This window comes from Pan troglodytes, chromosome 12 (genome assembly GCF_028858775.2).
Source record: "Pan troglodytes isolate AG18354 chromosome 12, NHGRI_mPanTro3-v2.0_pri, whole genome shotgun sequence".
NCBI classification, from domain to species: domain Eukaryota; kingdom Metazoa; phylum Chordata; class Mammalia; order Primates; family Hominidae; genus Pan; species Pan troglodytes.
The window spans coordinates 21,863,667-21,877,976 of NC_072410.2; the positions used below are offsets into that span (position 1 = coordinate 21,863,667).

Here is a 14,310-nt window from a genome sequence, read left to right on the forward strand (position 1 = left end):
GTTTATAGCATAGTTTACTGAATATCTGAAGCCCACTGATATGATTTGGGTGTTTTGTCCCCTTCGAATCTCATATTGAAATGTGACCTCCAACGTTGGAGAGGTGGGCCTAGTGGGAAGTGTTTGGGTCAGGGGGGCAGATCCCTCTTGAATGGCTTAGTGCATAGGTCCCCAACCCACGGGCCGCAGATTAGTACCAATTTGGTACCAATTTGTGGCCTGTTAGGAACTGGACCACACAGGACAAGGTGAGCGGCAGGCAAGCGCACATTACTGCCTGAGCTTGGCCTCCTGTCAGATCAGTGGTGGCATTAGACTCTCGTAGGAGTGTGACCCCCTATTGTGAACTGTGCATGCGAGGCATCTGGGTCAAGTACTCCTTATGGGAATCTAACCAATGCCTGATGATGATCTGAGGTGGAACAGTTTCATCCCAAAACCATCCCCCATGGTCCATGGAAAAACTGTCTCCCACAAAATTGGTCTCTGGTGCCAAAAGGTTTGGGGACTGCTGGCTTAGTGCCATCCCCTTGGTGATGAGTGAGTTCTTGCTCAGTTCACACGAGATTTGGTTGGTTAAGAGAGCCTGGGGCCTCTCCCTTCTCTCTTTTGTGCTCTCTTTTTCTCTCTCTCTCCTTCTCTCTCTCTCCTGCCCCCCTCCTTTTGACACACCTGCTCCCCCTTTGCCTTCTGCCATGATTGTAAGCTTCCCGAGGCCTCACGAGGAGCAGATGCTGGTGCAGTGTTTTCCATATAGCCTGCAGAACTGTGAGCCAATTAAACCTCTTTCCTTTATAAATTACCCAGCCTCAGGTATTCCTGTATAGCAGTGCAAACAGATTAACATACCTATTGTTGAGACCTAATGCTCAGAAAAAAAGATTCCTTTCAAAGTATTACTGCTTATTGACAATGCACCTGGTTGCCCAAGAGCTTGATGAAGATGTACAAGGAGATTAATGTTGCTTTCATGCCTGCTAATACAACATCCATTCTGCAGCCCATGGGTCAAGGAGTAATTTTGACTTTCAAGTCTTATTATTTAAGAAATACATTTCATAAGGCTATAGTTGCATAGATGAATTGTGATTCCTCTGATTCATCTGGGCAAAGTAAATTGAAAACGTTCTGGAAAGCACCATTTTATTTTTTGATTTTTTAAATTTGTAGTACCTTTATTTTAGATCTTTAAAAACACTTTTAAATTTCACACAGCAAATTTTAAATCATATAAGGATGCATATTTGAACTTAGTGAATTTAATTTGTGTTCCTTGAAAACTTTTTTTTTCCCTGCAAACTTTTAAAATGAGAGTACAATAGTAAATTATTTAAAATTAAACTGGGGAAAAACACAGGCACACTTTTCTCCATTGTTTACTACTCTGATCTAGACCTGAGTTAAATTTCTAAAATATATAAAACCTTTCATCATTCTTAAGTTCTATTATCAAATAATGGTTAGTGTTATAGAAAGTTATTCTCCAAATACCCAAAGCTTTACATTTACTTAATATCTGAGAAAATATCACCTACCAATCAATAACAATTAACTAAAGAATGATCACATTTCTAGCCTCCCCACAGGGCCTAATAACCAGGCCTTAAGGCCGATGCTTATTTATTTATATTTATTTATTTGTTTTTGAGACGGAGTCTCGCTGTGTCGCCCAGGCTGGAGTGCAGTGGCGTGATCTCGGCTCACTGCAAGCTCCACCTCCCGGGTTCATGCCATTCTCCTGCCTCAGCCTCCCGAGTAGCTGGGACTACAGGCGCCCGCCACCACACCCGGCTAATTTTTAAAAATATTTTTAGTAGAGACGGGGTTTCACCGTGTTAGCCAGGTTGGTCTCCATCTCCTGACCTCGTGATCCGCCCGCCTCAGCCTCCCAAAGTGCTGGGATTACAGGCCTGAGCCATCGCGCCTGGCCTGGCCGATGCTAATTTAAATTGCCTATTATTGACTGAGACAAACCCCCAAGAATTATATTCAGAATTTACAAAGATACTCTTAGCAATGTATCTGTTAGAGGCTTAGGTACAATGTTTTAGAATTAAAAATCCAAGTTTAATATGTATATTGACCTCCTGGGGTCTTTCAAGTCCATATTATTTAGGCTTATGTAGATAATTACAGTAACCATTTTTAGGTTTGTAATTGTTTGATACGTGGATGATAAAGGCAGAAATGTAATTCTCAAGTCCTTGAAATTAATGTAATTAGAAGCTTAGCTGACTACAGAATAGGTGAGGGTTTCTTAAAAATCAGATTTGTTGGCTGGGCGCGATGGCTCATGCCTGTAATCCCAGCACTTTGGGAGGCTGATGCAGGCAGATCACCTGAGGTCAGGAGTTTGAGACTAGCCTGGCCAACATGGTGAAACCCCGTCTGTACTAAAAATACAAAAATTAGCAGGGCATGGTGGTGGGCACCTGTAATCCTAGCTCCTAGGGAGGCTGAGGCAGGAGAATTGCTTGAACCTGAGAGGCGGAGGTTGCAGTGAGCTGATATTGTGCCACTGCACTCCAGCCTGGGCAACAGAGTGAGACTCTATCTCAAAAAACAAAAAATCAGATTTGTTTTAAGACACAGTTTTGTCTTTACTGGTAGGATCGGTTGGTCACACAAGATATTTAATAGTATTTAACATAACATGGCACAGAAAATTGGTTAAAAAAGGTTTTTTCTAATTAGGTAATGTAAAAACCCAACATGAACTTTATGTAAGATTGGAATGTATCTTCAAATTCAGGTTTTTAATAAAAATGTAGGCCGGGAGCAGTGGCTTACGTGTGTAATCCCAGCACTTTGGGAGGTCGAGGCGGGTAGATCACCTGAGGTCAGGAGTTCAAGACCAGCCTGACCAGTGTGATGAAACCACGTCTCTACTGAAAATACTAAAAATTAGCTGGGCGTGGTCGTGGGTGCCTGTAATCCCAGCTACTCGGGAGACTGAGGCAGGAGAATCGCCTCAACCCAGGAGGCGGAGGTTGCAGTGAGCCGAGATCATGCTATTGCACTCCAGCCTGGGCAACAAGAGCAAAACTCCGTGTAAAAAAAAAAAAAAAAGTAAACATGCTCTGTATATAAATGTTGTATTTAGTTCCTTGTGTCCAAGAATGTTATCTATAAAACTGAAAGCGATAAGAATAGTGAATAATTTAATTTGCAATTCTAAAAACATGACTTGAGAAAAAAAATCCCATAAAATTTGGTTCAAAGTTTAACTGCTATGTTTAATACAAACCAGAGTGTTTAAATTCACAATACAAGTTCTATCAATCTTGGGCATTTTTATATTATTTATATGAATAGTATCAATTTTATTGATATTATTAACAAATACTTTCATTGCACCTTATTTTCTAGTTATTGGTTTGTTTTGTTTTGTTTTGTTTTTGAGATGGAGTTTCACTCTTGTTGCCCAGGCCGGAGTGCAATGGCACGATCTCGGCTCACTGCAACCTCCGCCTCCCAGGTTCAAGCAATTCTCCTGCTTCAGCCTCCAGAGTAGCTGGGATTACAGGCAAGCACCACCACGCCCGGCAAATTTTGTATTTTTAGTAGAGACGGGGTTTCTCCATGTTGGTCAGGCTGGTCTCAAACTCCCAACCTTAGGTGATCCACCCCCCTCAGCCTCCCAAAGTGCTGGGATTACAGGCGTAAGCCACTGTGCCCGGCCTTTTTTTTTTTTGAGACGTAATCTCACTCTGTTGCCCAGGCTGGAGTGCAGTGGCATGATCTTGGGTCACTGCAAGCTCCGCCTTCCGGATTCAAGGGATTCTTCTGCCTCAGCCTCCCAAGTAGACTACAGGTGCCTGCCACCACGCCCAGCTAATTTTTGTATTTTTAGTAGAGATGGGGTTTCACCATATTGGCCAGGCTGGTTCCGAACTCCTGCTCTCGTGATCCACCCGCCTCGGCCTCCCAAAGTGCTGGGATTACAGGTGTGAGCCACCGTGCCTGGCCTTTTTTTTTTTTTTCTTGAAACGGAGTCTTGCTCTTGTCGCCCAGGCTGGAGTGCAGTGGGGCGATCTCTGCTGACTGCGGCCTCCGCCTCTGAGGTTCAAGCGATTCTTGAGCCTCAGCCTCCTGAGTATCTGGGATTACAGGCGCCCCACCACCACGCTCAGCTAATTTTTGTATTTTTAGTTGAGACAGGGTTTCACCATGTTGGCCAGGCTGGTCTCGAACTCCTGACCTCAGGTGATCTGCCTGCGTTGGCCTCCCAAAGTGCTGGGATTACAGGCATGAGCCACCACATACAGCCAAGTTATTGTTAAATAGTAGATAAGGCAGATTGTTCCCTAAAGTGCTAAGGTATCATCCAGTGGGTTATTTGCCATTTTTCCTTTTCTGCCATTTCTTGTTGGCGAATTGTATCCTGTGCTGCTTAGTGCATTTTCTCTAATTTTACCAGAGTCAGAGATTTTAAGGGTCAAAGTTTGGGTTTACATACCACCACTGTGGTTCCATCTTCCAGAGACAACTACCTTTGTTTTGGAAGAACTTCCTGGAACACTGACTTCACTCTCGCCGTATCTGAATTGCTGGATACAGTAAGTTTTTTCCTGAACGTTCTGGTCTTTTTTCTGCAACTTTTGACATTCAACCCGGTATTACCAAGAAGACTGAGAGTTCTTGACTCAAGCCTACAGAAGAAAAGATGCATCCCTTCGCAGGTGTCTCAGCTGCTGCCGCAGGTCATAGTCAGGATTTGCCATCTTAGATGCCTGAGGCACATTTGTGATTCTTGGAAGGAGGTCAAAATACCAACATTAATAGGAGTTTGGAAGAAGTTGATTCTAATCCTCGTGGATGACTTTGAGGGCTTCGGGGGTTCAAGGCTTCAGTGGAGGGAGTCACTGCAGATGTGGTAGAAACAGCAGGAGAACTAGAATTAGAAGTGGAGCCTGAAGATGGGACTGAATTGCTGCAATCTCATTAAACTTGAACGAATGAGGAGTTGCTTCTTATTGATGAGCAAAGAAAGTGGCTTCTTGAGAGGGCATCTACTCCTGGTGAAGAGGCTGTTGAAACATTGTTGAACGCTTCACACATTGTTAAAATGACAACAAAGGATTTAGAGTATTTCATAAACCTTAGTTCATAAAGCAGCAGTTTGAGAGAATTGACTCCAAATTTGAAAAGTTTTACTGTGGGCAAAATGCTCCCAACAGCATCTTCGTGAAAGAGAGAGTCAATCATGCCAGAAACTTCATTGTCATTTTATGTTGAGAAATTGTCACAGCCATCCCAACTTTCAGCAGCCAGCACACTGACAGTCAGCAGCCATCAACATTAAGGCAAGACCCTCCAGCAGCAAAAAGATTATGACTTGCTGAAGGCTCAGATAATCATGAATGTTTTTTTAAGCCATAAAGTATTCTCTAGGTAAGACATGTACTTTTTAGAAGACGTAATGCTTTCGCACACTTAATAGACTAACAGCATACTGTGAACGTAATTTTTATATGCATTGGGAAATTTAAAAACCTGTGAGTGACTCACTTAATTGTGATACTTGCTTTATCGTGGTGGTCTAGAACCAAACCCACACTATCTCCAAGGTATGCCTGTCCCTAATCTCAACGTCCCCCACGACAGTCTGTGAAAACTGTGTTCTTCAAGCTTGGTCATCTGTGATTGTCACCACTGCTCTTGAAGAGAGAACATTTTACTCTTCCCATGCAGTATTTGGAACAAAATGCCTTAAAGGCCAGTATAGTACCTTGTCATGGCTGTAAGTCTACCTTATAAGAGAGGAGGATTCATTATTTTAATAGACAGCTGGTTGTTTTAGATTTAGCAAGGTGCATTTGGTGTAAGAACTGAAGTCGTAAACACTCTGCCAGCCAGAAAGCACCTTCCTCCCATAGCCACTGGCTGTATCTCCAACACCATACAAATACATGGTCAGAGGCCACCAGAAACAGCAGGAGAGAGGAGATGGGAGGATTCGTAATAATGCAATCGCACACTTAATAGACTACAGTATAGTGTCAGTATAACTTTGATTTTTTTTTTTTTTGGGGTACTCGCTCTGTCGCCCAGGCTGGAGTGTAGTGGCACTCGATCTCCGCTCACTGCAACTTCTGCCTCCCGAATTCAAGAAATTCTCCTGCCTCAGCCTCTCGAGTAGCTGAGATTACAAGTGCATGCCACCACATCTGGCTAATTTTTGTATTTTTAATAGACACGGGGTTTCGCCACGTTGGCCAGGCTGGTCTCAAACTCCTGACCTTGTGATCCGCCCGCCTCAGCCTCCCAGTGTGCTGGGATTACAGGCATGAGCCACTGCGCCAGGCCAGTATATGCACTGGGAAGGCAAAACATTTGTGTGACTTACTTTATTGTGATATTTCCTTAATTTCATGGGTCTGGAACTGAACCCATAATATTTTTGAGGTATGTCTGTACATATGTGTAATCAAAACACTATTTAATTAGTTATTTTTTCTGTGTAATTATTTTAATAACCCAATAGTTAACTTTATCCATTTTTTAAGAATTGATTTTTCCCCCATATTGATTTAATCTTATGTAAATACCATATTTTTCATTCCTAAAGGTTTGAGTTGGGTCTTTTTAAATGTCTTCCATTTGGCTTCTTAACAGGCCTGTGCCTTCTTCTACCATTTGAACATATGGAGTATATTTATATTTATTTTATTTTATTTTATTTTTTTGAGATGTACTCTTGCTCTTTCGCCCAGGCTGGAGTGCAGTGGCATGATCTCGGCTCACTGCAACCTCCATCTCCCGGGTTCAAGCAATTCTTTTGCCTCAGCCTCCTGAGTAGCTGGGACTACCAGCACCCGCCACCACACCCAACTAATTTTTGTATTTTTAGTAAAGACCGGGTTTCACCATGTTGGCCAGGCTGGTCTCAAACTCCTGATCAGGTGATCTGCCTGCCTTGGCCTCCCAAAGTGTTGAGATTACAGGCATGAGCCACTGTGCCTGCCTTAGAGTATATTTATAATAGCTGTTTTATGTCTTGGTCTACTGATTCTATTTTTTGTGTCATTTCTGACTCTGTTTCTACTTACTGATTTTTCATTTGATCACAGATCATGTTTTTCCTGTGTCTTCTATTCCTGCTTTTATTTCTGAAAAGTGTGTCTAATGGTACTAATACAAGGACATTTTAATGACCACTTCAATTATAAATTAAAAGGCTATTTTAATTTTACTGTTGAAGAGATTAAGTTTGTCTGTTTTTCACTTTTAGGACTCTTTAATTTCACTTGAAGGCAAAAAAAGCCAAGGAAATTTTGTAAAAAGAAACATTTAAAGCTTATTTTCTTAAACTCTATAGTGAGAAATATACCCGACTGAAAATCTTGTAAATCATGATGATGGGATGATCATTGAACTTTTTCATGTTCTTGTAAAGATACTGCTTTCGACTTACAGATTAGATGTTACAGTATCCACTTGAAGAATGTCAGCTCTCTGAAAATCAAAGGCTTTTTGTTCCAACCCTTTCCCTCCTTCATTTGTAATTTTTGCTTGAATTCTTTGATCCTGAGTTACCCTGCACAGGGTGAGTGTTGAGTGAGATTTGGGAATGACATTGCCGTGACAGTTAACTTTTAACTAGCTCCTTTGTAGTCTATATGGCTTTTAGCCCAGGCATTTAGACAGTAGATGGTTAGTGTTTGGCCTGTAGAGAAATGTCTTGTCATTTCAGAGGAACAGATCTGAACTATACACACAGAATGCCCGTTTCATTGTTGATTAGGACTTAGGTGGCTGGAGAAGGCACTTAATTCAGTTGGATATTTACTGTGCAGAGAGAAGCAGCTGCTTTTGAAAACAAACTTGGATCAAGTTCTTTGTGGCAGTGTCCATGCAGGAGCTGTGGGCATAGACAATGAGATGCTTGTTTTATTTCCTGAAAACACCTCTGGGAAAAACCTAAGAGAATAAATATTGTGTGTGCATTTCAGTGTGACTCAGCCACTGGGAGCTTCCATCCATGACGATGTCATGGGCAGAGCCAGGCCCGAGTCAGATGAATTGGCTTTCGGGTTGGTTATTTTTTTCACTTTGCTCTTCTCACCTAGAAAATTTAAATACTGGCAGTTACCTTGTTTTTTATGTATTTTATGGAGATAAGTGATATTATGTGTATGGTATATGGAACAAAATTCCTGACACATGTCAGGCATCCAGAAGATGTCCTCTGTTGACCACCTCTGGTTGTTCTCAGAACATGGATTTGGTTACTCCTAAGTCATCAGTGTTGTTCGTTTTGTGGTCTTACCTGAGGTTTCTAATACTGAATTTTAGTTTTGCAGAGGCATTTATAACTGTGACTTTTGACTTCTTATGTGGGTGAAGTTTAAGATTCACTGGACTTTCATTTTCTTAGAAAATGAAAAAGTCTTTTTTTGAAAAATTGGAGGTCTTAATAAGACAGGCGTAGTTTCACTAATTGTACTTCCATGATGGTCCACAATATTGCTATAAATTTTGGTTTTAGACAGCTGCATTAGTTTACTAGTGCTGCTTCTCACCTCTACCTCACCTCCATCCCCCTCCACACACTGAGTGGCTTAAATAACAAGCATTGATTTCTCACAGTTCTGGAGACTGGGAAGTCCAGGATCAAGGTGCCAGCAGGGTTGGTTTCTGGTGAGGTCTCCTCTCTCCTTGGATTGCAGACAGCAGCCTTCTCTCTGTGTCCTCACATGGCCTTTTCTCCATGGGTGCACTTCCCCGGTGTCTCTTCTTATAAGGACACCAGTCATGCCAAACTAGAGCCCTGCTTTAATGACCTTATTTAACTGTATACCTCCTTAAAAGTGCTATCTCCAAACACACTCCCACTGGGAGCAGGGGCTTCAACATGAATTTTGGGGAGACAAAATTCAGGCCATAATAGCAGCTCTCCTCTGTCTTGGCTTTGGAAAGTCAGCAGAAGCAGCAGTGAGAACATTGCTGTGGTACTGAGTTAATTTGTAGGCTTTTTATCATCCTGCGTCTTCAATGGATGACACATTCTCACTTTCTTGTTTTCTCTTCTCTACCCTTCCCACTGCTGGTATGTCTATAATGCAGTGGCTTTCAGTTTTTTTTTTGGCCATGACCTACAGACAGAACTATATTCACGTGTGTGTGCATAACTCTAACAAATATTTTACAAATCAGTAGCTATCCTTAGGAGTTTGCATGTATTCTGTTTTCTATTTTTTTTTTTTTTTTTTGGAAAAAGGTATTTTCAGATGTGCTACTTTATGTAATTTGAAAAACTGATGTAGTGTAGTTTGAGAACTGTGATATGTGACATATATTAAAGGACTTTCCCTTTTAATCTTTTGTGGTCACGGACATGCAGTTGGCTTGCATTGATTTGTGGAATTTGTGGAACCCATCATAAGACTTTTCTGCAGAGGAAATTACAGTCTGGAAAATTTCCCTGCCATTTGGCAACTTGTGTAGGAAATAGAAGCCAGTAGGGTGGAAAAGTTTCATCATATTGATTGTCTTTGCTGGGAGAAGCATACAATTATGTCTTATATTCAGGAGCAGGGTAGATTGGAACAAAAGCTTACTATAGCTCAGTGATAGTTTTTTTTATGTGTGGTTTATTTTTCTCTTTTAAGGTGTGGGTTTGTTTTTGTTTTAGAATTATCTTTCTCTATGATAAGCTCCTTCCTAATAGGTTAGAATGAATTTTTTAAAGAATAAAAGTCTAGTTTTTTGATGACTTTGTCTCAAATCTTAATTCCATAGGGATATATTGTGTTGGGGCTTGATGATAATTTATTCACGTTATCTAAAGTTATCAGTTGAGGAAGACGCATGCGGTTAGCTGGTATCAGTTAACGGTGTTAGCCCCTGTGAGCTTAATAGCAGGATAAATGAAAACCTGTATCAGGTCGTCCGAAAGGATGCATTTGGGAGGATGGGAGTGGAGGGAGAGAGCTCGCTGTAAGTGGAAGCACAAAGTATCTTTTTTAATGCCCAGCCATAGCAAGAACTGGGCCTGAGGATGATGTAAATGATACTTAAAAATTCAAATTAGCGGGGCTGGGCGCGGTGGCTCACTCCTGTAATCCCAGCACTTTGGGAGGCCAAGGCGAGCGGATCACGAGGTCAGGAGTTCGATACCAGCCTGACAAACATGGTGAAACCCCGTCTCTACTAACAATACAAAAGTTAGCCAGGCGTGGTGGTGTGCGCCTGTGGTCCCAGCTATTTGGGAGGCTGAGGTGGGAGAATCACTTGAACCCAGGAGGCAGAGTTACAGTGAGCCAAGATCATACCACTGAACTTCAGCCTGGGTGACAGAGACTCCATCTCCAAAAAAATAATAAATAATAATAATTCAAATATAGCTTTTTATGGAAGGACCCTAGAGTACTTCGAAGTTGTAGAGAGTCATTTCATGCCCTGGTTTGCCCTTCATTTGATATGATTTTGGACAAATACTTGAGCCTCCATTTCCTCATTCAGTCTTCATCACAGATCTGTGAGATAGCATCTGGAACAGACTAGCACCACAAAGGTGAGTCTTCTCCCTGCTTTAGTTCTTCTTCATTCCTGCAACTCTTAGTTCTCTCTTCTTCTGGATCAATGAGTCCATGAAAACAAATAGCAAAAGATCGAGGTCCCATAAAATGCTCCCTTTTTAGCTTATTCTTCACTTGTTTTTTTTTTTTTCTTTATTCTGAGTGACAGGTTTTATTGTAATGGATAATAAAGGATAAAGACCTAGAAAGAAAAGGTCTTAAAGTACCCAGGAAAAGCAGAGCCCTGGGCTACCCCAGGTGCTTGTGCAAGATTATCAGCTTGGGTGGAACCCGACTTAGTGATGTGATAGAGAGACACCATTGCTGACCCACTGGATTTAGACGAGGGTGTTCTTGTGGCTGACACCTACACACCTGCCACCTGGGAGCACTGAACAGGGCAGGGAGACTTAAGCCAGAGGCAGGTAAACCAGATGTACCCCTAAGTCGGGCCAGCATGGCGTGTGTTATGACCAGCTGAGGAACCAAGCAGACGCTCTGGGCCTCAGTGCAGGTAGGGAAAGGTCGGAAGCTTCAAGAGAGTCATGCTGGGGAGCCTAGAGTAGCTGGGTTTGATTTTGTTTTAAAATAAGCTTTCCTGATTGTAAGAGGGATGGGGAGCCTGAAGGGCCAGGGGCTTTGTGACACCGCAGGAGCCCTCCCAGACGGCAGGAAGTGGAGAGCAAGAGGACCGGGACCCCTCACCTCAGAGGAAGCTTCTGCTACACCTGAGTGGGCTGCTGCTTGGGCTTCTGTGATCCATGGAGAGCATGACACGGGAGGTGGGACCGAGGGGCAGCAGGGCAGGGTCACTGACTAAGTGCTCTTGGTGTAGGGACCGGCGAAGTCATGGCCTGTGAATAGAGACCTCAGGCAGAGAGAAGCCTGGGCTGGCCCTCCCAGCTCTGATGAGAACACTGGCTTTAGTGATGACTGAAGGATACTGTTTTGGCCAATGCCTTGCCCAAGAAATACAAAATAGGCACCACTGTTTTAAACTTTCATTATTCCTTATGAAATATTCTATTAGATACTTCTTTTTATTCCTTCCCTAAGTGTCCCCTCAGAACAACAGTCCTACTACAGATAGATGTTTTTCATTCTCATGGACTCCAAAGCAGCCACAAGTCCAGAGCCGGTCCCCTGGCACCTTCTTGTGTGGGGTGTTTATATTTACATTCCAGGGAGAGGAAGGCTGCACATAACATGCAGAGAGAAAGATGACTGAGCAAAATGCATGCCTGGCTTTTTTTTTTTTTTTTTTTGAGACAGAGTCTTGCTCTGTCACCCAGGCTGGATTGCAATGGCGTGATCTCGGCTCACTGCAATCTCCGCCTCCCAGGTTCGACAGATTCTCCTGACCCAGCCTCCCAAGAAGCTGGGATTAGGGGGGCCCACCACCGTGACTGGCTAATTTTTGTATGTTTAGTAGAGATGGAGTTTTATCATGTAGGCCAGGCTGGTCTCAAACTCCTGACCTCAAGTGATCCATTCACCTCGGCCTCCCAAAGTGCTGGGATTACAGGCGTGAGCCACTGCACCCGGTCCATATCTGGCTTTTGAGTAAGTGGTGTGTGGCTCTGGGCACCATATCCCTCTCACACTGGCTAGATGATTCAGCTCTGTTGTTGTCTAATTTCTTTGAGATTAGAATATCTCCTGCTTCCCATTTTGGAAACCTGCCTACAGTAGAAACACCTGATGCCCACGTGCCTTTTGTTGTCCAGGACCATGTGTGCTTCTAGTCGTGTGCTTACTGAGCATCTGCTGTGTGCCAGGCCCTTCATGAGGAGCTGGAAGTAGTCCCTGTGTTAAAGTGCCCATTGTCCAGTAGAGATGATGAGAATAGAGAGGAAATACAGACAACTAAAATGACTAAGCTTTTTGCTTAATGCTTTAATAGTGTGGTGATTTAAAAAATTTGTCATTGAAAGAAATGAATTTACGCCTTTGATTTAATGCTTTTGTGTTTCTGTTTTAACATGTACCGTGAGACCTCTTTTTATGTATGTTTTTAACGGTCATTGCTATAAATGATATGAAGTATGCATTTGTAAGCTGTAGATTTCCTAGGCCCTTGCTTGTTGTGTTGCAGCAATGTTGGGTGCAAGTGGCAGTCCCTGGCCCTGGCAAGAGGCTCATTCCTCCGTGGACTTGGGCTTTAGTACTTCTTGAAGGCACCCTTGTTTTCATGGGAGAACTTTGCAAGGCTGCTCAGGATTGGTCTGCTACTCAGGGCTTGTTCCGTGCCGGAGTAGCTGAATCATTAGAAATGTTTCTGTCATTTGAGTGGAGATGGTCAGAGTTCTTTGCGTTAGTAGGGTAGGTGGGATGGTCATAGAACAGTCCCAGCGGTAACTCACTTGGCCACCTGGCCCATCTTTGTGGCAGTGGGAGTGACGCTTGCACATCCCAGTGCTGCAGGGAGGAGCACCACGGCCCCTATGGGGGTGCCTTCCTTTTCATCTGGCAAACTGTGGCCCAGGGTATGAGAGGCAAGATTTTTTTTTTTTTTTTGAGACGGAGTCTCGCACTCTCGCCCAGGCTGGAATGCAGTGATGCCATCTCGGCTCACTGCAAGCTCCGCCTCCTGGGTTCATGCCATTCTCCTGCCTCAGCCTCCCGAGTAGCTGGGACTACAGGCGCCCGCCACCACGCCCGGCTAATTTTTTGCATTTTTAGTAGAGACAGAGTTTCACCTTGTTAGCCAGGATGGCTCGATCTCCTGACCTTGTGATCCGCCTGCCTTGGTCTCCCAAAGTCCTGGGATTACAGGCGTGAGCCACCGCGCCTGGCCAAGGCCAGATGTTTTAACATCAACATGGGGATACACAATATTTGGAAAATGAGTTAATGTTCTAGGAATTACTTCTATTGCATTTTTTAATCTCTGTATCTTTTTCTGTTTGAATCCAGGTGCAACATTAGAGGAAATCAATCAGCACTGGGACTGGCTGGAACAAAATCTCCTCCACACCTTGTCCGTCTTTGATAATAAAGATGACATTGCCAGTTTTGTCAAAGGGAAGGTAAAGGTAGGTCCCCTGAGTTTCATGTTTCTCCCCATCTTTCCATCTTTCTTCCTTAAGACATTCCGAACACTGTAGCATACTAACAGTTTTTCCTACTAACTGAACTTTTGGCTCAATACGTAATGCCAAATAAGTTTCATTTATCACCTGTCTTAACTTTGTAGTCAGTCTAGCAAAATACACCTGACATGTTTAAAAAAAAAAAAAAAAAAGACTTGGCTGGGCACGGTGGCTCACGCCTGTAATCCTAGCACTTTGGGAGGCCGAGGCAGGCAGATCACGAGGTCAGGAGGTCGAGACCATCCTGGTTAACACAGTAAAACCCCATCTGTACTAAAAAATACAAAAAAATTAGCTGGGCATGGTGGCGGGCACCTGTAGTCCAGCTACTTGGGAGGCTGAGGCAAGAGAATGGCGTGAACCCGGGAGGTGGTGCTTGCAGTGAGCCGAGACAGAGCCACTGCACTCCCGCCTGGGCGACAAAGCGAGACTCTGTCTCAAAAAAAAAAATAAAAAATAAAAAAGACTTTATTCTCAGACTTAGTTTTTGTTATCCTTTACAGGAGTGAAGGCCTTTTTTTATCCCAGGAAAAAAAAATAATGTTAAGATTTCCGCAGAGCAACACATTATTTGACTTCTTAAATCACCTTTTTTTTTTTTTTTTGCAGTTGTGACATCTTGTCACACTGTTCTGTTGGATCTACCACTTTCCTCCTGCTAGAAGTGGATGTTTATTCTTAAAATATGTAAATTA

The 14,310-nt window shown here is 43.0% G+C and overlaps 1 protein-coding gene and 1 pseudogene across 5 annotated transcripts in view; one reads left to right on the forward strand and one right to left on the reverse strand.

The window, feature by feature from the left end:
- Positions 1-14,310, forward strand: part of TBC1D8 (TBC1 domain family member 8) — a 144,555-nt gene that overhangs the window by 78,866 nt on the left and 51,379 nt on the right. For all 5 annotated transcript variants that reach the window (XM_063788967.1, XM_016949125.4, XM_016949126.4 and 2 more), the window contains exon 3: positions 13,440-13,558. Coding sequence is in view for 4 of the 5 variants with exons in the window: in XM_016949125.4 (XP_016804614.1) it covers positions 13,440-13,558 (119 nt within the window). In the remaining variant the exon portion in view is untranslated. The remainder of the gene's footprint in view (positions 1-13,439; positions 13,559-14,310) is intronic.
- On the reverse strand, positions 4,316-4,608 carry LOC107973572 (BBSome-interacting protein 1-like; annotated as a pseudogene).